Here is a 23,790-nt window from a genome sequence, read left to right on the forward strand (position 1 = left end):
TCGCCGATATGTGTTGGAACAGAGAATTGTATGATATATGGCGCTTACAATATGGCTCTGAGACGGACTTCTCTTTTTATTCACAACCTCATAATAGCTACTCGCATATCGATATGTTCATTGTAGATAGAGAAATACTACTGTTGACTAAAGAATCACAGATACAAGACATTACATGGTCAGATCACGCGGCCTTGACGATGAAACTTGAGGAAAAACATAGCACCAATCAGTCTTACCTATGGCGATGTAACCCCTTTCTCCTGTCCCATAGTAAATACAAGGGAGAACTTGAGCGAGATCTTAAGGAATATTTCCAAACTAACGATACCCCTGACATTACTATAGATACTCTTTGGAACGCCCATAAAGTGTTTATAAGGGGATCTTTGTTTCGCCTAGGGCATATTGTTAAAAAGCAAAGACTGGCAAAGATGGCCTTGCTAACTGAGGACATTCATAAGGTAGACGCCTTGAACAGAGAAGCACCGTCTCAGATCTATGCAGAGCAGCTTTTCCACCTTAGACAGGATCTACGTCAATGATTACTGATAGAATATGAAAAATCTCTTAGGAAAACGAAAGCCAGATACTACTCACAAAATAATAAAGCAGGGAAATTGCTGGCTGCCAGACTTAAAGCTCAAACTAGACGATCTAGAATCTCATTCTTGATCGAATCTCACACTAAAAGGAAAATTATGTACCCCAAAGACATAGCGGATCAGTTTAGAGTATTCTACTCGTCTCTATATAACCTGAAAGATGACCCATTTACTTCCCAACCGACTTCAGTAGAAATTGCGGACTTTTTGAAACAAGTCTCGCTTCCTAAATTGACGAAATCCCAATTATCCGCCCTTAACGCCCCAATCTTGGAGTCTGAGATATATGATATTATTCGTGGGCTGCCGTCCGAAAAATCCCCTGGTCCGGATGGTCTGACCAATGCATATTACAAAACGTTCCATAATATTTTGACACCCTCTCTTACCAGGTTCTTCCAGAAAGCTATGTCTTCGGGGTCGCTCCCCCGAGAAAATCAGATGGCCTTGGTTGTAACAATCCCTAAACCAGGGAAGTTTCCGGATGTCCCCCATCTCTCTGTTGAACACAGACATTAAGATGTACGCAAAACTTTTAGCAAACAGATTAGCTCCCTTACTTCCTTCCCTGATTCAGGAGGACCAGGTAGGATTCGTTCAAGGTCGCCAAGCGTCCGATAATACTAGACGGGTAGTGGGACTACTACATCACATTAATAAACATAAAATACCATCTGTGTTACTAGCTTTAGATGCAGAAAAGGCATTTGACCGTATTCACTGGTCCTATGCGTTTACAGTCCTGGATACTATGGGGTTTAAGGGGGAGATTCTCACAGCAGTTCAAGCCTTGTACTCCAACCCGTCTGCAAAAGTTTTCACTAATGGCGTGTTATCGACTGACTTTCAAATTACTAACGGCACGAGACAGGGTTGCCCTCTATCTCCTCTTATATTTATACTAGCTATGGAACCCCTTGCCCAGATGCTTAGAGTACACAAACAAATACATGGCATACCGATTGGCTCTCAAACTCACACTATCTCATTATATGCAGATGACATTCTTCTGTCCTTATCGCAACCGGAGACTTCCCTGGCAGCGGTCTTAGACTGCATACAGCTATTTGGTAATATTTCCCTTTATAAACTCAATACCCAAAAATCACAAATTCTACCCTTGTGTCTATCCCCGTCCACATTACACTTTTTGCAAAACAAATACCTCTTAGACTGGAGGTCGGTCGACATTTCATACTTAGGGCTCCACCTGTCTCCTCTGCATAAATCTTTATATGTGGCTAACTATATACTGCTTCTTACAGACATTAAGAATGAAGTGGACAGGTTACAAAAATGTGAGATCTCCTGGATAGGTAGAATTGCCTCTTTTAAAATGCTCTTACTTCCGAAGCTATTGTACCTATTCTGCACTCTTCCCATACATCTCCCCAAGACATTTTTCCAGAAAACCCAGAAAGTAGTATCACAATTTGTGTGGGCAAAACATAAACCCAGAATTGCCTTTCATATACTTACCAGAGACAGGAAACTGGGAGGGATGGGGATTCCGAATATACATGGATACTACATAGCCACCTTGGTTGCCCAAATTTCCTCTTGGTGGCACTCTGATAACACAAATCCTTGGGTTAACATTGAGGCCTCCTATATTTATCCAGCTTCACTGAAGGCGCTTTTATTTCTCCATCACTGGGACCTACCATGTAAGTCAGATATATCTCTGCTTACTTTGGCTGCTCTACATTGTTGGAAATATTTGCATACACACTCCAAAAATCGCCTTCCTATGCCAAAATCATGCATACCCATAGATTTCTTTGAGCTGGTTATTCCAGACATGAATATTGTCATATGGAAACAATGTGGTATTACGGATCTTTCCCAGCTCCTTGAGAATAACCAACTAGTAGATTTTTCCTATCTAAGACTCAAATACTCAGTGCCTGCAAGGGACCTATATAAATACTTACAAATTCGACATTTTATAACTAGACATAGTAACCTAGACTCTGTGTGCAACCTTAAATTAGTTGGATGGATGAACAAGAGACTCAAGGGCCTTAAGTATATTTATGAGCTAATTGACACCCAAGCCACCTTTGTAAAAACATACCCTATTAAAATGTGGGAAAGAGATCTAGGGACTAGCTTTACAGACAAAGAATGGCTCAAGGCCTTTAAACTCATGCATATCTCCTTATCATGTTCGTCCCAGGCAGAAGCTGCGATCAAAACTGCCCTACGGTGGTACTACACACCAGACCGTCTCCAATAAATGTTCCCTCATAATACTGCCCAATGTTGGAGAAACTGTGCTTCTAAGGGTACGCTAATTCATGTCTTATGGGAATGTCCTGTTATTGGTAGCTACTGGAAGGGCGTTTTTGACCTCATAAGATAACTACTTGGGATTCGGATCCCCATGTCACCACAGGTAGACTTACTTTTCCTTCAGATGGATGAGATTCCTCCACAATCTCGGAGCTTGATATGTAAAATATTGGTCATGGCTAAATTGGTTCTAACTCGATATTGGAAAACCCCCACGACTCCACCCCTACCTGAGCTAGTTGCGCTGATAAACATGTCGTACGTATATGAGAGGATTATTGCATATGGGAATTTCACGTTTGGTAAATTCACTGACAGATGGAGTGCGTGGACTCAAAGTTCCCACTGTATTTCCACATAATGACCTGTCCATTATCTCTCTGTAAAGACCTGTATACTGTCTTATCGCAAGTGATATGTAAGCGGGTGTGGGATTAACCTTGTTTTGTTTACTTTAATCTTGTTCTGTTTTTTTCTTGTTCTGCTGTTTATGTACCTCTTTCGGCATCTTCTGAAAATGCCTATAAAGGTCGGAATACTACACACCAGTGTCCAATACATAGGATGATAACAGATACATGACCTGTCTTGCTATTTGTTAATTTAAGACAATGAACATTTCTTTGTTTGTTTATTAATCTGTAAACTTATTCTGTAAAATCTTAATAAAAACTATTGAAACGAAAAAGAACACAACAAAACAAAAAATAAATAAAAACAGGGGAACAAAAACATAACAGTCATAACCATTACTATTAAGCTTGCACTATCCATAGATCCAATAGATCAGGTGAGGGGATCTATATATTAGGCAAATGACAGGCTCCCCCCTCCTCGCCGGGTTTTCAACCCCAGTGTGAACGAAAGCATGGGCATGGAACCAGCCAAATACCCTGTGCCCGTCCCACCGATATGTTGTCCAAAAGGTTTCTCCGAGGAGGGAGACCGCCATTAAGCAGATCAGAGGCGTAACCCCCGCAGGCATCATATTAATCCGAATCCCTGACAACTCACAGTAAACCCACATTATAATATAGGTGTATTCCCCATGAGTAACGGCTCTTGAAACCATATAGTGGAGTCAAGGCAGTGTTTTATTTTCATTTGCACGTTCCGAGGGAGGAGCGAAATAAGGGCTTCCCAGGTATCGAAAAATTGTTTGACCTTTTGCTCTTTATGGAGAGATGCTTCCATCCAATCCATCTTCAACAGATAAGAAAGTTTGTCTAGAAACATTTTGAACGGCGGGGCCTGATCGTGAAGCCAGGTTTGTAGGATAGCCTTTACCCCTGCTGCTGCCACGTAGTGCAGTAGTCTGTGTGCCCCGGGGGAACAGTGGTGTGTATCAGGGTCCAGGTACCCAAAGATTGCCCATAACGCTGTATTAGGAACAAAGTTTGTGAGGTGTTCAGAGGTGAATAATTGTGTTCTGGACCAAAAAGTTTGGATACTTGGGCAGGACCATAGACAGTGATAGAGGTTAGCCTCTGGTGTGTGGCATTTGAAGCAATGCGAGGTGTGATAAACACCAATTTTGTGCCCTATATGCGGTGTTAGGTATGATCTATGGGAGACCTTCAATCGCATTTCCAGGAAACGCGCCGAAGGGAGAAATTTGTGTGCCTGTGTCAAGGCCGCTAAAATGGTTGTGTAGGTGAGCGTTTGGTCATCTGTTTACCATTTGGTTAGGGGGGTTTTTGGGTTTGAGAGTAATCTAAGGGAACATGGATAAATTGGTAATTACGAGTTATTTGACCCCTGAGGTAATTTTGTTCTGAAAAATTATGTCGCAAGTATGGGTTCCATTTTTGATCAGGCAGCAGTGGTAATATCTTTGTTAAGTAGCTTTTGACTTGCATATAGCTAAAGAGATAAATTGGGATATCTGGGAATTTAGAACATAACTCCGTAAAGGATAACATCCTACGCTCTTCTATGCTCACAAATTGCCCCACAGAAGTGAGCCCCAGCCTGTACCACCTGTGAAAGACAGCATCAGGGTTACCATTTTGAAAGTCAGGGTTACATACCAAGGGCATATGAAGAGATATCAGAGGATAAAGATGAAAAAGAGATCTCATCCTCTGCCATGCCTTCCATGTAGTAAAAAATAAGGGGTTGGCCCTTGTTTCCCTTGTCAAGCTCCCATAAGGAAGATGCAAGAGTCCCGATAAAGCATTTCCCATGAACTATGCCGAGTCTAGAGGTGAGGAGGTGTATACGGAGGTGTTGTGGATCCAATCAGAGATATACCGATATAGAGCTGCCAAATTGTAGTGTTTAATATTGGGGAAGTTAATACCCCCATTACCCCTGAGCTGTTGCAGGATGATATAGGCTATTCTGGATCTTTTCCTGCCCCAGATAAAGGTTCTATAAAGAGAATTAATTCTGCGCTCGTCTTTAGGTGTGCGGTAAATTGGAAGAGTATGGAAGAGATACAGAAGGCGTGGGAATTCTGTCATTTTGAGTAGATTAGCCCTGCCCAGATAAGATAGCGTAAAGTGTTTCCAGGAGAGGATTGTCTTCTCCAGCACTACACCTAATTATTGTAGGGACTCACCTTTTATATCACTGCACTCCTGGTCCCTCACGGCAGAAATGATCTCTTCAGCAGCACTAAGCATGACGGTCATACAGAGGAACATGGAGGGTGGAGCTCAGTGGGGAGGGGAGGGGTCTCGGAGCTGTCAAGGGGGATTTGATAGGTGATGATGTAATCCCATAGTTCACAAGAAGTCAACTGACGACATGTCCACACGTGAGCATCGCCTATTTTGGTGTTCAGACTGAGATCACATGACAAAACTGGCCATATTGAAAGGGTTAAAAATTTAGAAATGCAGCTGAGCTGGGAAGAAACAAACGACACTGCTAGCTACTAGAATATTGCTGGTAAATTAGCATTATATGTGGAAAAAAAAAGTGCTTTTTAAAATAGTTTTTGTAATCCACAAAAATTACAATAGATTGATCCGCATATTTAACAAAATGTTAGGATTTTCTATAGATCTAGGGAGGGATTATGAAGCCTAGAAACTGTTTTAAAAGATGGACACTCATATGGTATACTAAAACGTTATTTACATATAAGCCACCCAGACCTTGAACATGGGAAAGCAATGGGCACAAAAGCCACATCTTCAAATACCGAAAAGCAATCGCATATTTATTTAGTCAGAGGGTTTACATTTCCAGGAATGGATATATTTTACAGCTTCAACTTATTGCTTTGTTTTGTATTTACTTCTATTTCCCTTTTTTTGTGATTTTACTTTTCTTGTCTGTCTTTAGAATTTGTAGTTTTTCATGGCACCATTTATTGTACCGCACAATGTACTGGAAATCTGAAAAATAATTATTTGTTGGGTGAAATGGGCAAAAAACAGCGATTACACCATTTTTTTTTTGGGGGGGGGGTTATTTTTACAGCGTCCATTAGGCAGTAAAAACTACATATTCACCTTATTTTACAAGTTGGTTCGATTACGGCAATAACAAATTTATATGTTTTGATTTATGTTTTACCACTTTAAAAAAAACTAAAACTATTTGCTAAATTTAAAAAAAATTTTTGAGTTGCCATTTTCTGAGAGCCATAACTTTATTTTATTTTTCCATCAATTTAGAGGTGTGAGGGCTTAAAGTTTGCTTGATGAGATTTTTTTTTAACATTGCTTTAGGGAAAAAATGAGAAAAGGGGATCATTTGAACTTTATTTAACTGTTTTTACTTTTTTTGTTAGTCCCCCTAGGGGACTTGAACCAGCTAATGTATTGCAGTATATCGTGATTCTGACATGGCAGGGCTTCAAGGGAGTACAAAGATGGCAGACCTGGGGGCCTTTATTAGGCCCCCAGGTTGCCATAACATCTAATGTAAATGGCCGATCGTGCCGTGGGGGGACGCGCAATGGCGTGTTTGAGGGGGCGTCCCCCTGATTCTAACAATTTAAATGCCACGGTGGCAATTGACCTCGGCATTTAAGGTGTTAAACGAGTGGCATCAAAGTGATCTTTGATTCCACCCGTTTCAGTGAGGTGTCGGCTGTATAACACAGCCATCACCCCCTGTTTATGGAGCGAGCTCAGACCGTGAGCCTGCTCCATACTTCCCTTTAACACCTGCCATGTACCAGTACGTGACATGTCATTAAGGGGTTAACATTATCCGCAAAAATGCTATGGTTCCATTTACAGGGCATTGCTGTGTGCATGGACCTTTCATGGCACCACATGGAGTTTAATCGGGGCAAATTTATGAACTTCTAGGCACTTTGGGAAGAATTTATGAAGACTGGCACTTCATGTGCAGGTCTTAATTTAAAATGCGCTTGAGTAAGATGCACCTAATTTATTTAGAGGTGCACATCTCTTAATAAATTAGCTGCATCTCTGGCCTTTTGTGTCAAATTCTGTGCGAGAAAGTAAAATCTACGCCAGGTATAAGTTGGTGTTGATTTGCATATTAAGTTACTACAATTTGCGGCATAAAAAATAGTACATTTGTCCGGACCTAGATAACCCTGCTAGTTTTTCACAATACTGCAATTTTTGCAGAATTTAGCACTTTTGTTTTAGCTAGACAAATGGCATAGAACGTTTAATAAATTGCCACCTTTGTGTCTTGCCATTTGGTGCCTTTGTGAGACAGACTATTCTCTAGTACAAGCAATGCTAAGGGTGCCGTATTACAGATCTGTACAACGTGGATCTGTAATAAGGCCATGTGTATGGGGCCTGATCCTGCAGATAGCGTAAAACGTTTCAACCTAGTAAAATTTATGTGTACTAATAAAATGAGTTGATGGCAAATATCCACGCTCTCGTTAGTCTTCAATACTCTTGTCATTAGTGTGAAAGGCTTGGGGTGCATACACATTTATTAACTTTATTTTGACCAAAACTATGTTGTACTCCGCTTCCACCTATTACCCATCTAGAACTTGCCACTAAGACTAGTTTTTGTAATCTCATACAGATATAAATCAACTTATAATTCTGTAGTCGTATACATATGATAGAACCCATATGTTCGCTGGCAGTTATCACTTCTCATTCCCCGTTAACAAAAGTCCAATTTAATATGAAGATGAGAAGGGAGCAGCTGCTGGACACCTTCAGCATTTTAAGAATGATTCATTTCTTTCCTAAAGAGCAGATACTTGAGGAGGTAGGATAGCCCAACAGCCCATTGGATCGCCAATGGATTCCATTAAAAAAGCCAGGAACATGTAGAGTCACTCTGCTATTTGAATCTAAATTGCTAACTTTTCATCTCTGTGACTGATGAGAGATGATAAATACAGAATGTTCTTAGCTCTATGCTTCATTGCATGTGTTTAATTACATTACCCCTATTTAATTACCTTATAGATGAGCAACTCCGTAATGCAGCATGCAAACTGGTGTTCACTAAAATCAGACAAGCTAAAATGTTGTCAATACAAAATACTTTATAAAATACCAGACACACAAATTTAGCAAAACTGAATTGACAGCATTGCCCTAAGTTAGAAAACACATATTGATAAATTCCTGTGTTAAAAACAAATTTGATAAATGTGATACAGTACATTGAAAAATAGTTCGCTAAAGGTAAAAAGCAGGTTCCCATGGCTTCTGCCAAGTATATTTTTATTGCCTTCTAGTAACAACAAAGACAATTTGTCAAACTCCAACAAGGTTTTCAACCAGAAATGTTTTTTTCCCTTTGTGTATTTTATTCATCAGAATAAATCTTAATATTTTATACTGACATAAACTTACCAGTTTTATTGCTTTTTATATCCGGTGTTTGACTAAGTCTCACTTACCGAACATTACGTTTTACCATCTAAACTATAAAAAGTTGTTCAGTGTGTATTGAAAAGAAAGTTACCAATTGACAGGGACTGTAAATCCACCTGCCATATTACGGCTTGTCTTGAACAGTATTGCATAATTACATGGCCCATGAAGCTAATCCTCAAAGAAGATGAAGTTTATTTTTTAAAGAAAGGTGTATCATAAGTAATATATATATATCAGGTAGTTTGGATTTTGACAATTTGACATTTTATCATATTTAAAGTACATGCGGAGTGATTTTATTTCTCTTTAAATCTGCATAACTTTTTGAAGGTTACTTTTAAGTGTCATTGTTGAGCTCAAAAGACATTTTGTTTAAAAAAAAAAACGCATTAGACATTTTAAGTCATAAACGAATTGCAGGTTTTTCATTCATTCTATAGGGAATTTGTCCACCTTTTATTGTTCTCTGTTTCACTCTTGGGTTTCATTGTTGTATTTCTGAAAAATCACTTTGTTAACATGAAGCAGAAAAATCTGAAGTAAAATAATAGGAGGTTTCTTTTGTAAATGTGACATGAAAGCAACTGTTCCCAGCTTTGCTTATTTAAATTTTATGTATGTGAGTACTGTCAAAGCGTCAATGTGACTATAAAATGAAAACGGCAGAGATAATTTGTTGCCATAATTTATTTATTACACATGTACAGATTTTGGAGGTTTATTTCTAGGATGAACGATCAAAAAGTGTGGATCCTAATTTGCATAAATTAAAAATGGTATTTTTCTTTTATATGCTCTTCACATTTGGCAGAATCTTAACTAGCCTTTTCTTCATTTGGGGCACAGATTCAGTTCACTGCCCAAGCCCTGTACCTAAAGACTCTGGCCAAGGTGGTATCACAGTCTTTAGATGGGCGTGTTTATCATCGCTGCTGCAAGTAGTATATAATCCAGGATCCTCAGTCATCGGTGGGCAACTGATTTTAGGTACAGGGCCCAAGCCCTGTGACCCAAATACCCTGTCAAGGCAGTGGTCTTCTGGCACCTAAGCAACCAGCAAACATGCCCTGCCAGCCCCCCTAGTTATACCCGTGAATTAGGCAAACAGTTACCAAAGCTCATGTACTAGGAAATTGTAGATATAGCAGTTCCCTAATATAGTTTTATTGGTAAAATGAGAGGGATTTGATAATGAAAATGGCTGCATGTAATAAACATTTATAAAAGATTATTATTTTTATTATTATTAATAATATTAATAAAAATAGGACAAAGAAGAACAACAAGATTACATGTATATAGCACCAAAATATTGTGCAAAACTTTACAGTTACGGGAAGAGGTAAACATGCACATTTTGTGGGGAAGTACAAGTAACTTAGTAACTTAGTATGAGCTAATCATCAGACTGTTTCTGTGCCCTTATATTTGTGTAATACCTGACAAAGAAACTAGTTCAGCTACGAAATGCATTGTAAATACACATTTTATAATAAAATCAGTTACCCACCGATGACTGAGTATCCTGGATTCTTTACTACTTGTAGCATCGATGATAGAGACTCCCATCTAAATACTGTGATACCGACTAAGGCTCATTGTAACACAGATCTAAAACCAGTGAATTTCTGTCAGCTGTCTAACATCACGTCCTTTATTTTAAACTAAATCTTTCAAAAACTTGTTTCCCCCTTATCAACCCTTTTTCTATTTTACCTTCCTGGAGGATAATGTTAAATTTAAGACTAATGTAGATGTTCCCAATAGAAAATCTTCTTCGTCCTCTAAATGCAGGTATTAATACCAATATTAAGTTTCTAATATATGTACAGCAATATTGCCACACTAGTTAATACTTTAGGACATCAGTAGGCATCCTTAGAGAGGTGGAGATCTACCTTTGTAACTTGGGAGCGACTTGAGATCTACTTGGTACCGAGTTGTGACAGGACCATGGGGGGAATGGTGTGTAAGTTATTAGGGGCATTGCTAGGGTCTGAAAAGATACTGTCCATGGATGGATATTATTTTTTTTACATTTATTCAACAAATTTTCTTTTGTTACAGGGGATCTGCATTTTATATTGATGACCTATCCTTAGGATAGGTCATCAATGTCAGATCGGTAAGGATTTAACTCCCCACAACCCAGCCAATCAGCTGACTAAACAGGCCACGGCGACGAATGCCGAGGCTTCTTCAATGTTTACCAGGCACAGCACCGTACACATCCGTAGCGTCTGTCACTTGAATGGGACTGGAACTGCAATTCCAGGCACAACTGCTACTGATGTGCACAGCGCTGTGCCTGGTAAGTTAAGAAGAGCCCACAGCATTCAGCGGGGATGCTGGGAGTGGGATCCCTACTGATCTGATATTGCTGACCTATCCTAAGGATAAGCAATCAATATAAAATGCCTGGAGAACCCCTTTAAGCCACGTCTTTAACCATGCCCAACCTAAGCACACCCAATATCTATCCAGATAATGACACCACAGCAAGTGAAGGCAGGTCATCAAGGTTGGTGCCCTCTGCTGCCACATAGTACACAGGGTGGACTGGTCCTTCAAACATATGTTTGAGCAGGATTGAAATCAGTGGTTACATTCTTCTGATGGAATACACTATATTGTATCCGTGGTAACTACTTGATCTACAGGAGAAGTGATTTTGAGACCGTCCACAACTCATCATGATCTTTTGACCCAGGTACTTCTCACTTTTTCAAATCTACAAGCAGTAATTGGATAACACAACTATTCCACACATCGATTCTCCCTTAGTCTTTGGACTGCTATTCATTTTGCACAATCACCGCCATATTGCCTTCGCTAGTAAAATATTCATTGGATTTAATTATAGCTGCAGTTTGTCACTAAAATGTTTTCCTTTTCCCCTGCCTAGTTAGTTTCACCCATTAATAAATTATTAATTTTTGTCTTTGCCTTGTTCTGCTCTGCCAGAATCCTGGAAGCGCAGTAAGTGCCTGGAGTAATGCAGAGCGGTACTCATTCTCCTTTTGTTGCCTCCTGGGCCACGTCCGCTTGGGGCGATGTCCATTGTGCTTGGAGCGCCAAAATAACTCTACAGAGTGCAAGTGGCTCTATTTCTGGCTGAGATTTGTTGAAGGCAGCCAGGAATATGTCCTGTGCAGCATGATATACCCACACAGGCAGCACAGTGGTAGAGGGCGTGGATAAACTTAAGTGATGCTTGGCCCATGATCTACTCCGGATCATCTGCAATAAAACTGTCGATTTGCGATAAACAGCGTGGCCGGCCCCTGCTATAAGTGACAGAAAGTCATTGGAAGAAGTGTTGTTCATACCTTTATTTTCTCCATTACAAATTCTCCCTGCATTATTACAAGCTTGCTTTTTGCCTCACTTACATGCGCCTATTTACCCATATTTCAAGATGTAACACCCGGACCCCCAAAAAATTATTCTAAACCAAAGAATTCAGCACGATAGATGCCTTTGATGCTTTAGGTTTTGTTCAGTAGTACTGCAGGGTGTTCATGTGTTACATTCGGTATATGGAAAGTTAAATATAAGTACATTACAATTAGAGATGAGCGAACCGGGACAACCGAACCCGGTTTCGGTCCGAACTTCCGGTAAAGTTCGGTTCGCAGCGAATCCGAACTTCACCGGGTTCGGCCGAACCCGTTTTGACCGAACCCGGTCAAAAACATTATACAAATCGGCAGCCACTTATCTCTATCAATCACTGATAGAGAAAAGAGGCTGCTGATTAAAAATAAAATAAAAAGCATTTCATACGTACCCGGTCGTTGTCTTGTTGACGAGTCCCTCTTCTTCCTCCAGTCCGACCTTTTCTGACGCGGCAGCCTGTGATTGGCTGCAGAGGCCTCTGCAGCCTGTGATTGGCTGCAGAGGCCGCGGCAGCCTGTGATTGGCTGCTGCGCTCACATGGGCTGCATCGTCATCAAGGAATGTCGGGCCGGATGTCGAGAGGGACGCGTCACCAAGGCAACGGCCAGGAGACCGGACTGGAGGAAGCAGAAAGTTCTCGGTAAGTATGAACGTCTTTTTTTTTACAGGTACTGTGATCGGTAGTCACTGTCCAGGGTACTGAAACAGTTACTGCCGATCAGTTAACTCTTTCAACACCCTGGACAGTGACTATTTAGGGTATGTGCACACACACTAATTACGTCCGTAAATGACGGACGTATTTCGGCCGCAAGTACCGGACCGAACACAGTGCAGGGAGCCGGGCTCCTAGCATCATAGTTATGTACGATGCTAGGAGTCCCTGCCTCTCTGCAGGACAACTGTCCCGTACTGTAATCATGTTTTCAGTACGGGACAGTAGTTCCACGGAGAGGCAGGGACTCCTAGCATCGTACATAAATATGATGCTAGGAGCCCGGCTCCCTGCAGGGTGTTCGGTCCGGTACTTGCGGCCGAAATACGTCCGTCAATTACGGACGTAATTAGTGTGTGTGCACATACCCTTACTGACGTCGCCTAGCAACGCTGCCGTAATGACGGGTGCACACATGTAGCCACCCGTCATTACGGGGCCTCATGCACACGACCATAAAAACACCCGTTATCACGGGTCGTAATTACGACCCGAAATAGCGGGCCCATAGACTTCTGTTAGCCACGGGTACCTTCCCGTTTTCTCACGGGAAGGTGCCCGTGCCGTTAAAAAGATAGAACATGTTCTATTTTTTTATTTTACGGGCCGTGCTCGTAATTACGACTCGTAACTACGGGCAGCCGGCCGCTTTTGCGAACCGTGCTGTCATTATAATTATAGCAGCACGGCCCGTAAAATAGAAAAATAGAACATGTTCTATTTTTTTAACGGCACGGGCACCTTCCCGTGAGAATACGGAAAGGTACCCGTGGGTAACAGAAGTCTATGAGCCCGTTATTGCGGGTCGTAATTACGACCCGCAATAACGGGTGTTTTTACGGTCGTGTGCATGATGGGAGCACGGCTCGGAAAAACGAACGGCTGCCCGTGCTCATCTCCTGAAATAATCTGTGCTGCCTTAAACTCTGTGGACAGGTCAGGATCCTGTTTCTTTTAAATGCTGCTAGGGAACCCGCTCGATCCACTATATAAGGCTACGCTACAGTGCAGCATTTAAAAGAAACAGGATCCTGACCTGTCCACAGAGTTTAAGGCAGCACAGAGTATTTCAGGAGATGAGCGTGCAGATTCAGTGCTGTTGTGAACTCTGCTCTTACCATTACGTAGCTCTCAGTCTGTTATCTCTCCTCCACTCCTGTCCTCAAGAACACCTTCACATGATTGGCAAGTCACCACGTAATGGTAAGAGCAGAGTTCACAGCAGCACAGAGTATTTCAGGAGATGAGCGTGCGGATCTTGTGCGTGGTGGTGACTTGCCAATCATGTGAACGTGTTATAGAGGACAGGAGTGGAGGAGATGTAACAGACTGAGCTACGTAATGGTAAGAACAGAGTTCACAGCAGCACAGAGTATTTCAGGAGAGGAGCGTGCAGATTCAGTGCTGCTGTGAACTCTGCTCTTACCATTACGTAGCTCAGTCTGTTACCTCTCCTCCACTCCTGTCCTCAATAACACCTTCACATGATTGGCAAGTCACCACCCCGCACAAGATCCGCACGCTCATCTCCTGAAATACTCTGTGCTGCTGTGAACTCTGCTCTTACCATTACGTGGTGACTTGCCAATCATGTGAAGGTGTTCTGGAGGACAGGAGTGGAGGAGAGGTAACAGACTGAGAGCTACGTAATGGTAAGTTCAGAGTTCGCAGCAGCACTGAATCTGCACGCTCATCTCCTGAAATACTCTGTGCTGCCTTAAACTCTATGGACAGGTCAGGATCCTGTTTCTTTTAAATGCTGCACTGTAGCGCAGCCTTATATAGTGGATCGAGCGGGTTCCCCAGCAGCATTTAAAAGAAACCGTGTTTGTGTATGTGTGTGTTTGTGTATATATGTGTGTTTGGGTATGTGACTTTGTCTGTTTTTGTTTTTATATGTGTGTGTGTATTTATGGGTGTGTTTGTGTATATGTGTTTTGTGTATATGTTTGTGTATATATGGGTGTATTTGTGTATATGTTTGTGTGTAGATGTTTGTGTGTGTTTTTGTATATGTGTATATGTGTGTATATGAGTGTGTGTTTGTGTGTATATATGGGTGTGTTTGTGTATATGTGTTTGTGTATATGTGTGTTTGGGTATGTGTGTTTTTGTTTGTATATGTGTTTGTGTATATGTGTTCGTGTATGTGTGTATAACTGTGTGTGTGTGTGTGTTTGGATATGTGTGTTTTTGTTTGTATATGTGTGAGTTCGTGTATATGTGTGTGTTTGTCTGTTTATGTGTGTGTGTATATCTTGTTGTTTGTGTATATATGTGTGTGTCTGTGTATGGTTGTTTGTTTGTGTGTGCGTGTATATATGTGTGTAGGTGAGTAGAAGTATTGGTATTGTTCACATTGATAACTGTTTTTTTATGTTGTTGCAGATTTTGATGTACCGATTGGACTACATCTTCGATTCGTTGGACTACTGCGTAGATCTACGTTTTTTCAAATTTTAATAAAATGGTTAACGAGGGTTTTGTTGGGGATTTCTTATTTCAATAAAAAAGAATTGTCTTTGTGGTTTTTTTTCAAACTTTATTAGTGCCTAGATAATGGCAGTTGGCTGATTGACAGCGTCCATTATTAAGGCGGTTCTTAGTGTTAGCCGGTGCAGAGGCTAGCACTAACCACCCATTATTACCCCGGTACCCACCACCACCAGGGGTGCCGGGAAGAGCTTGGTACGATCCAGTACCCGACCATCTGTTGTGATGGTCGGGTACTGGGGCGGCCGTAGGCTGGTATTATGAGGCTGGGAAGGGCCAAAATCAGTGGACCTTCCCACCCTTGTAATGCTAGGCTGCTGCTGCTGTGTTGTATCGGGCTGGTTATAAAAATGGGGGGGACCCCCACGTCGTTTTTTTTTTGGAATTTAACAAATTTAGCAATAGACGGGTCCCCCACATTTTTAATAACCAGCCATATACAAGGCCGCAGCAGTCTGGCATTACATGGGTGGGAAGGGCCACTGGTTTTGTCCATTCCCAGGCTAATAACACTGTGTTGTATGTGGCTGGTTATGATAAATTGGGTGGAACCCCATGTCTTTTTAAAAAAAAAAATGTAAATAAATAAATAATTTAAAAAAATGACGTGGGGTCCCCCCCCACTTTTATAACCAGCCAGATACAACACAGCAGCAGCAGCCTAGCATTACAAGGGTGGGAAGGTCCACTGTTTTTGGCCCTTCCCAGCCTCATAATACCAGCCTGCGGCCGCCCCAGGGCCCGACCATCACAACAGATGGTCGGGTACTGGATCGTACCTGGCTCTTCCCGGCACCCCTGGTGGTGGTGGGTACCGGGGTAATAATGGTGGTTAGTGTTAGCCTCTGCACCGGCTAACGCTAAGCCTCGCCTTAGTAATGGATGTTGTCACTCAGACAGCGGCCATTACTAAAGTGGTAATAATAAAATTTGAAAAGAAAAAGACAAAGATATAGATAAAATATTTTATTGAAATAAAGCACCCCCAACACAACCCTCATTAACCATTTTATTGTAGAAAAAAAAAACGTCATCTAAGTAGTCCTCGAAACCGACGTAGTCCAAACACCAAACCTGTAAAAATGAAATAAAACATGTCGTAGGCTTAGATTCAGTTTAATGTGTGATACTGACTGTTATACCATGTATAGAAGCCTCCCGTGAAGTTGACTTAGATACAGGGCGCCAGCAGACAGTATCATACATGGCCATACATACATATATACAAATATACATACATACATATATACAAACATACATACATATATACAAGCATGCACATATATACATACATGCAAACATACACACATATATACATGCAAACTATCATACATACATACATGCATACACACACACATGAAAACATACATACTTACAAACAAACATGCAAAGATACATACATACATATATACAAGCATGCACAAATATACATGCAAACATAAATACATGCAAACATAATTACATACATGCACATATATATAAACATACATGCAAACATACATGCAAAAATAAAAACATGCAAACATACATACATGCACATATATACATACATACATGACAACATACATACATGCAAACATACATACATGCAAACATACATACACACATGCAAACATATATACATGCAAATATACATACAAACATGCACATGTATACATACATGCCAACATACATGCAAACATACATGCACATATATACATACATACATGACAACATACATACATGCAAATATACATACATACACACATGCACATATATACATACATGCCAACATACATGCACATATATACATACATGCCAACATACATACATACATGACAACATACATACATATATATATACACACATGCAAATATACATACAAACATGCATACATACATGCAAACAAACATACATTCATGCAAACACACATACATGCAAACATACATACATACATACAAATATACATACACACATGCACATATATACATACATGACAACATACATACATACATGACAACATACATGCAAAAATACATACATGCAAACATACATACATACATACATACATGCAAATATATACATGCAAATATACATACAAACATGCACATATATACATACATGCCAACATACATGCAAACATACATGCACATATATACATACATACATGACAACATACATACATGCAAATATACATACATACACACATGCACATATATACATACATGCCAACATACATGCACATATATACATACATGACAACATACATACATACATGACAACATACATACATATATATATACACACATGCAAATATACATACAAACATGCATACATACATGCAAACATACATTCATGCAAACACACATACATGCAAACATACATACATACATACAAATATACATACACACATGCACATATATACATACATGACAACATACATACATACATGACAACATACATGCAAAAATACATACATGCAAACATACATACATACATACATGCAAATATATACATGCAAATATACATACAAACATGCACATATATACATACATGCCAACATACATGCACAGATATACATACATACATGACAACATACATACATGCCAACATACATACATACATACATACATACATGCCAAAAAATAATAATAATACGTTCATACTTACTTTCCTCCTGTCCGGCCTCCAGCGATGACGTTTCATTCATGTCGCCGCTGCAGCCTGTGATTGGCTGCAGAGGCGGTCACGTGGGATGAAGCGTCATCCTGACGTGCGTGACCGCTACTACAGCCTGTGATTGGCTGCAGCGGCGAAAGGGATGAAACGTCATCGCTGGAGGCCGGACAGGAGGAAAGTAAGTACGAACGTATATTTTTTATTTTTTTATTACATTTAAAATAGTATTTTCCGCGCGCCGAGCATGTACTGTGAAGGTTGCTGAAAGAGTTAGTGCAGCCCATTAACTCTATCAGCACCCTGGACAGTAGCATGCTCGGCGCACGTAAGTGACAGGTTCGGTCAGAACTAGTTCGGTCCGAACCGAACTTTTTTGTGAAATTCGGCGAACTAGCCGAACCGAACTTTTGATAAGTTCGCTCATCTCTAATTACAATACGTTCATTTTAATAAATAAGGCTTGTTCATGTAAAACCACACTGCAGATGTGTCCTTTCTTACCTTTTCCCATATTTCAACATTTCTAGAGATATGTGGCGTGAGATGACAAGCTTAGGAAAAAAAAAGCATTATTTTGCAATATTCTGCCACGAGATATCTATTTTTTATGTGTGGCTACCCAGTGTGAGTTGCAGCCTGTTAAGGGTTTTGCTAGCATTTTGCAATATTGTATTGAATTTGTTTAATGAGAAATTGGAGTCCTTAACCAAATGTTATCACTCTCAAGCTATCCCGATCACCTCTTTGGAACTTTTACTTTCCCGCATGTGTCCTACAGTACAGATGCCTGTTATTTGTCTTAGTGACTATGACGTTGCCTCCTACTTCAAAGGAGTTCTCTGATTTATAAAAAAACATTTTTGAATGACGCTATTACGTTATCTTTGGTATACCCTTCTACCCAGAAAAAAATTGTCTACGGCAGACCTCTATTTAAAGTGTACAAGTCACCAATTTTTGGTGTATGTAGTATTAATTTATCGCATGTTCCGTTGTGGACATTTAGATCATTTACATCTTTTGGACTTTGTGCCATTTTTCAGTAGCTTTTACTATGAAGTAAATATGTCTAAGGGGTTGGATTGTGTATGAAAGTGTCTACAGACTTGAGATGCATTGAAGTGCATTGAGTGCTGGACAAGGACTGAACCCCTTTTGAATATTCATGAGTTGCCGTTTTGTTTGGATACCATTCAGGATAGGTGTAGTGTTAAGTTATTGGAAGAAAATCACTGTCACATATTGCAGAATATATTCCTCATATAATTATATTATGATTTATACAAAGACAGAAAAATAGCATTTTGCTTACAGGCACTCTTGGTAGCAGATTATATAATGTTTCAACCAGCATTGTTTCACAGTCTCACATGCTGTTTCTTGTAATTTTCTCTTTTGGCTGTCTAAACATCTACCCTTTTTATCCCATTCCTTGACATTATTTTAATATTAGTTTTTACTGCACTTGTTATTCCTCATTTCACCTGAAATTTTCCTTCCTGCTTTAAGAATCCTCTACCTCAATCCATACGAAGACTTCTCTTCACTTATTTTCCTCGTTGTATTGCGTCTCAACTCCTGGAAATCACATTTAACTCACACATTTATACTGATAAGGCATTTTAAACTTGGAAATCTCAAATGAGCAATATAAATAATTTAGGGTTATCTATTTATGTTCAGTCAATAGTAGCTATATAAAACATTGCTAATTTCAACCACAATAAATATAATTTAATATACAATTACTAGGAATAAATGCATAAACACCTCTGATTCAGATTAGATAAAACCAAGTGGATATAAAATTTTTATTTCTTTCAATTATATATTGTAATTGAAGATATATACCCTGTAGTGTTGCGTTCTGGGGCAAAATTAGAACTACATATATCATTATATCTATTTAAAGTACTGGGAAATTACCTTTGCTTATAGAATTCTGGTGTAGCCTGATATAAGGAATATGAAAAAATATTGTTATGGATCACTAACTCACATTTATTGTCTGTCAGCTTACAAAATCGAGCCTGCTTATTCTGGACGGCAGTGTTAGAATCTCTTTTATTATATTGTTTCAGGCATGCAGGAATATAATGATGTGTTTTGACATTTTAATTTTGTCTTTAAACTGAATTACAAACCATCAGGGGTGAAGGTTTCCTAAAATGGGCAATATTTGAAAAGTAACCTATCTGCGTATTATTTGAGTTTAAAAATGTGCGCATAACTGAAAAACAGGTTAATTATAAGAAGAGATATTAACCTCAATTTTAATGAATAACTCATACCAATAGTTTTACATGAACTGATAATAAATTGCATAGTGTGACTTTACAATTGCTCTCTAGAGAAATAGTTCATCTAAGGGAACATACTGAAAATGTTATCACCCTACAACATACCAATTATTTTTTTTATTGCAGTGTATTTCCAGTTAGATTAAGATTCAGTATGTGTTTCTGCAAGATAAACATAACTGTAAAGAATTGTTACTATATTTATTTCTATTTCTTAGAAATTGCTTTTGAGTACATTTACATCTATATGAGTATTAACTTGTATAGGATACAAATAATGCTAGCCCAAATATGTAAATATTACAGATGGCTCTGGTTTTTTTCTACTTTTTTTAAATAAACCCATCATTTTGAAGTTCTCTTTTTACCTAAGACATAACTGTAGGGTGTCCAGAGGTTTATGTCGCACCTGAGCCCTGGGGGGGGGGGGGGTCATGTCAGAAGATGTTATCGTTGGGGGGTCTAAATGCATAAATATGACTCATTACAATAAATGGAAAATTTGGGCAGACTTGAAGCTCTAAAGATCTCCTCAACTGTCAGGATTCTTACCCAGAGGCGTCCATGTTTCAGGTACTAGCTCTTTTCATTGAGCCACCGGTGCTGAGGTTAGCTCCAATACTGGATTTAATATCTAGCTTTTCTTTGTTTTTACCTCTCTGAATTGCTTGCCTTGATTGGTCTCACCATTGTGACTCCTATATAAGCCTTGACCTTGCAGTACCTCCTTATCAGACTGTAGAGCTTTTTGCTTGTGGTCTAGTTCCTCTATGCCTCATGTTACTCCAAATTGCTATTTATCTGTGTACTGAACTTGGATATGTTTCTGACCTGTCTCACATAACTAGAGTACCTAGTGCTGTTTTTCTGTGTACTGAATCTGGACTGTTACTTGGCTACTTTTGCTGTTTGCACCCTCCTGCCTTTTCAGCCACAGGACTGAATTTGTCATAGTTCTTGACATCAACTCAGAGGCAATGGGGCACGGCCCTTTAAGTCTCATGGAACCCCTTTAATAGGCTACGTCTTCTCTTATTATACTTTCAGCATACAGTTTGAATAGGTACAAATGTAGCAATGTTTATCCGGACTATGATACCTGCTGTAGCATGATAACTTATCACTTAAGCCATTGAAAACCTTTAAAAAAGTCAAGTTAAAGTTTATTGCCTCTGTGTATTTAACATGTTAAAAATCCATTTAAATATTGCTTCATCTTTATTGTTATAGTATGCAGTTTTGTCGAACATCTTTGCCAGCCTGGCCCCAATCTGAATTCTATCCTGAATATGGATTTCCCTGAATCCAGCTGGTGTATCTGGCAGTGAACTTGCAGCATAATTTTATTATAGCATAGTTTATAGAAATATTAATCATATAAATGGCATGCAAGTCCTAACAATGTTTCTGAAGTAGACATTTTCCACAAGGTAAAGAGAGAAAAGTTTCTATTGCAAGACTATAAAGTCTGTTAATGCACAAGGCTGCCATTTCTGCAAAAGAGATTGTTGAAGTATTGAGCGAAAAGGTGTAAAAACATTTTTATGCTTTTATTTTTCCAAAACAAATGAAGTTGATTTGCACATTGTACATTTAATGTGTAGAACATTTGCAGAAGTATAGCATAATTATAATAATATACAGATAGATTATAGAAATGTTGCAAAAATATAGTATGATTCATAACCAGGTGTAGTGCAGTGCTGACAGCATATGCCAGGTACTGAGATGCCAAGAGAAACCTATATACTGGGGTATGTGGTAGTGGATATTATTGCTTGCATCAAAAAGTATAAAAAAAGCACATGTTAAATGTATCACAAACACACAAAAAGGATAAAACATGGAATATTTCCATATTTGGGGAAATAAAGTATTTCAACAACAATTTTTGGTTTGTTTAGTAAGTAGTTGATGTGAATATAGCTAGGAAAGGTTATTATCTCTTTAAGATAAGGTAATTAGCAATAAACATAAATAGATTTTCCCTTTCTGTCACAAGCTGCTTCCTCATTAGGATCGCAGTCTGATTTTCTCCATCTCTGGATCTGTCAGCATCAATCATGTAATCATCTTGCATTTTCCTTTGCAGAAATATGATGGATTGCTATTTCACACTAATTTTATGTGAAAGAACAAAACCTTTGATAGATTACAAGTGATCATAGATTCTATAGAGTTTAATGATTATGATGTACTTTTTATCGATTGAACCATATGGCTCAAATCAATTTGGATTATTATGAAGCTCATATATAACCACGTAACATTTTGTAGCATTACATACAGTAGTTACTACGCTTTTGAAGGTTAAGGTCTATTAAAGTTAAGATTGCGAGGTTTTAGGACACTAAATATACAATTATTACATAAGGCTGTGCAGATCAAATGTAATCATTCAACTGTGTTCCTATTTTATTTATTTATCATTATGTATAACTATTATAACTACTACTACTACTAAAAATATATGAAATAATAACAATAATAATAATATAATATTAATAATAATGAATATTTTTGTTCCAGATCTTACACATCTTTCCAGAAGTATTGTTCAATACTAAGGAAAATTCAAACCAGCAATTTGATACTTTCTTCCATCTTCATGAGTATGCTGCCAAGGTAAGAATAGTCTACACTGCAGCGTCCTACTTATTTGGACGGTGAATTATCTCAATGTTAATGTATGGTTATGTTCTTTGTATCAAAAAGAAAGAAATGAATATACACTCTTTTGGAAATCAATTTATATGTCCAAAATACAGAAGGCATCACGCAATGATTATGTAGTTATCACCAAGTCCAGAATGTAGCAATTTGCACTTTGAGTATTCATAGATATATTTTTATTGCTTCTAATAGAGTACCTATGGATCTTACTATGATCAACATACACTATTGTGCAATTCGAACTCTTGTGGGATTTCAGACTGCATCAAAGTTTCCTGAACCTCAATGAACCTCATGTTCATACGTTTTAAAACTTTGCTGAGCCGCAATAGATCAAGTATAGCAAGTGGATGTGCGATCTAGGTTTCCTTCTCTCCCCTTATGAATGCTTTGGTGTAAGTTTGTCTTTATGAACAGAGAAAATATAGTTACATCTTGTATCACACAGCAATCACAACAATATTTCACAGACTAAAAACTCCAGGAAGCTTAAAGGATGTAGGACAGGAGCTCAAATAATTTTGGTAGCACTAATTTGGGAGCCTAATGGTTTGTGTGAATGGTTGTTTCACCTACAAGCATTGTTTTTTTTTTTTTTTAAACTTGGCAGGGGTTTATTGCATTTGTATCCAGAACCCCAAACGTCTTGCTTTAGATACTTTTAAATCTGCTTCAAAGTCTACATTAGCCTCCTTGAGGTACCTGTGACACACAGTTCTTACGACATTTTTATAAGATGTCTTAACAAACAGGCATTTATAAATTTTGGGGCACTGGCTATATGCAAGGGTCCTTTGATCTAATTAAGGGTCCTTTGATCCAATTAAGGGTCCTTTGATCTAATTAGCCAAGAGGGACCA

General features: G+C 39.0%; 1 protein-coding gene across 1 annotated transcript in view; it reads left to right on the forward strand.

The window, feature by feature from the left end:
* The window catches only part of NAALADL2 (N-acetylated alpha-linked acidic dipeptidase like 2), a 710,493-nt gene that overhangs the window by 539,712 nt on the left and 146,991 nt on the right, over nt 1-23,790 (forward strand). The window contains exon 11 of the mRNA XM_075863660.1: nt 22,787-22,882. Within this exon, the coding sequence (XP_075719775.1) occupies nt 22,787-22,882 (96 nt within the window). The remainder of the gene's footprint in view (nt 1-22,786; nt 22,883-23,790) is intronic.

This window comes from Rhinoderma darwinii, chromosome 4 (genome assembly GCF_050947455.1).
Source record: "Rhinoderma darwinii isolate aRhiDar2 chromosome 4, aRhiDar2.hap1, whole genome shotgun sequence".
NCBI lineage: Eukaryota > Metazoa > Chordata > Amphibia > Anura > Rhinodermatidae > Rhinoderma > Rhinoderma darwinii.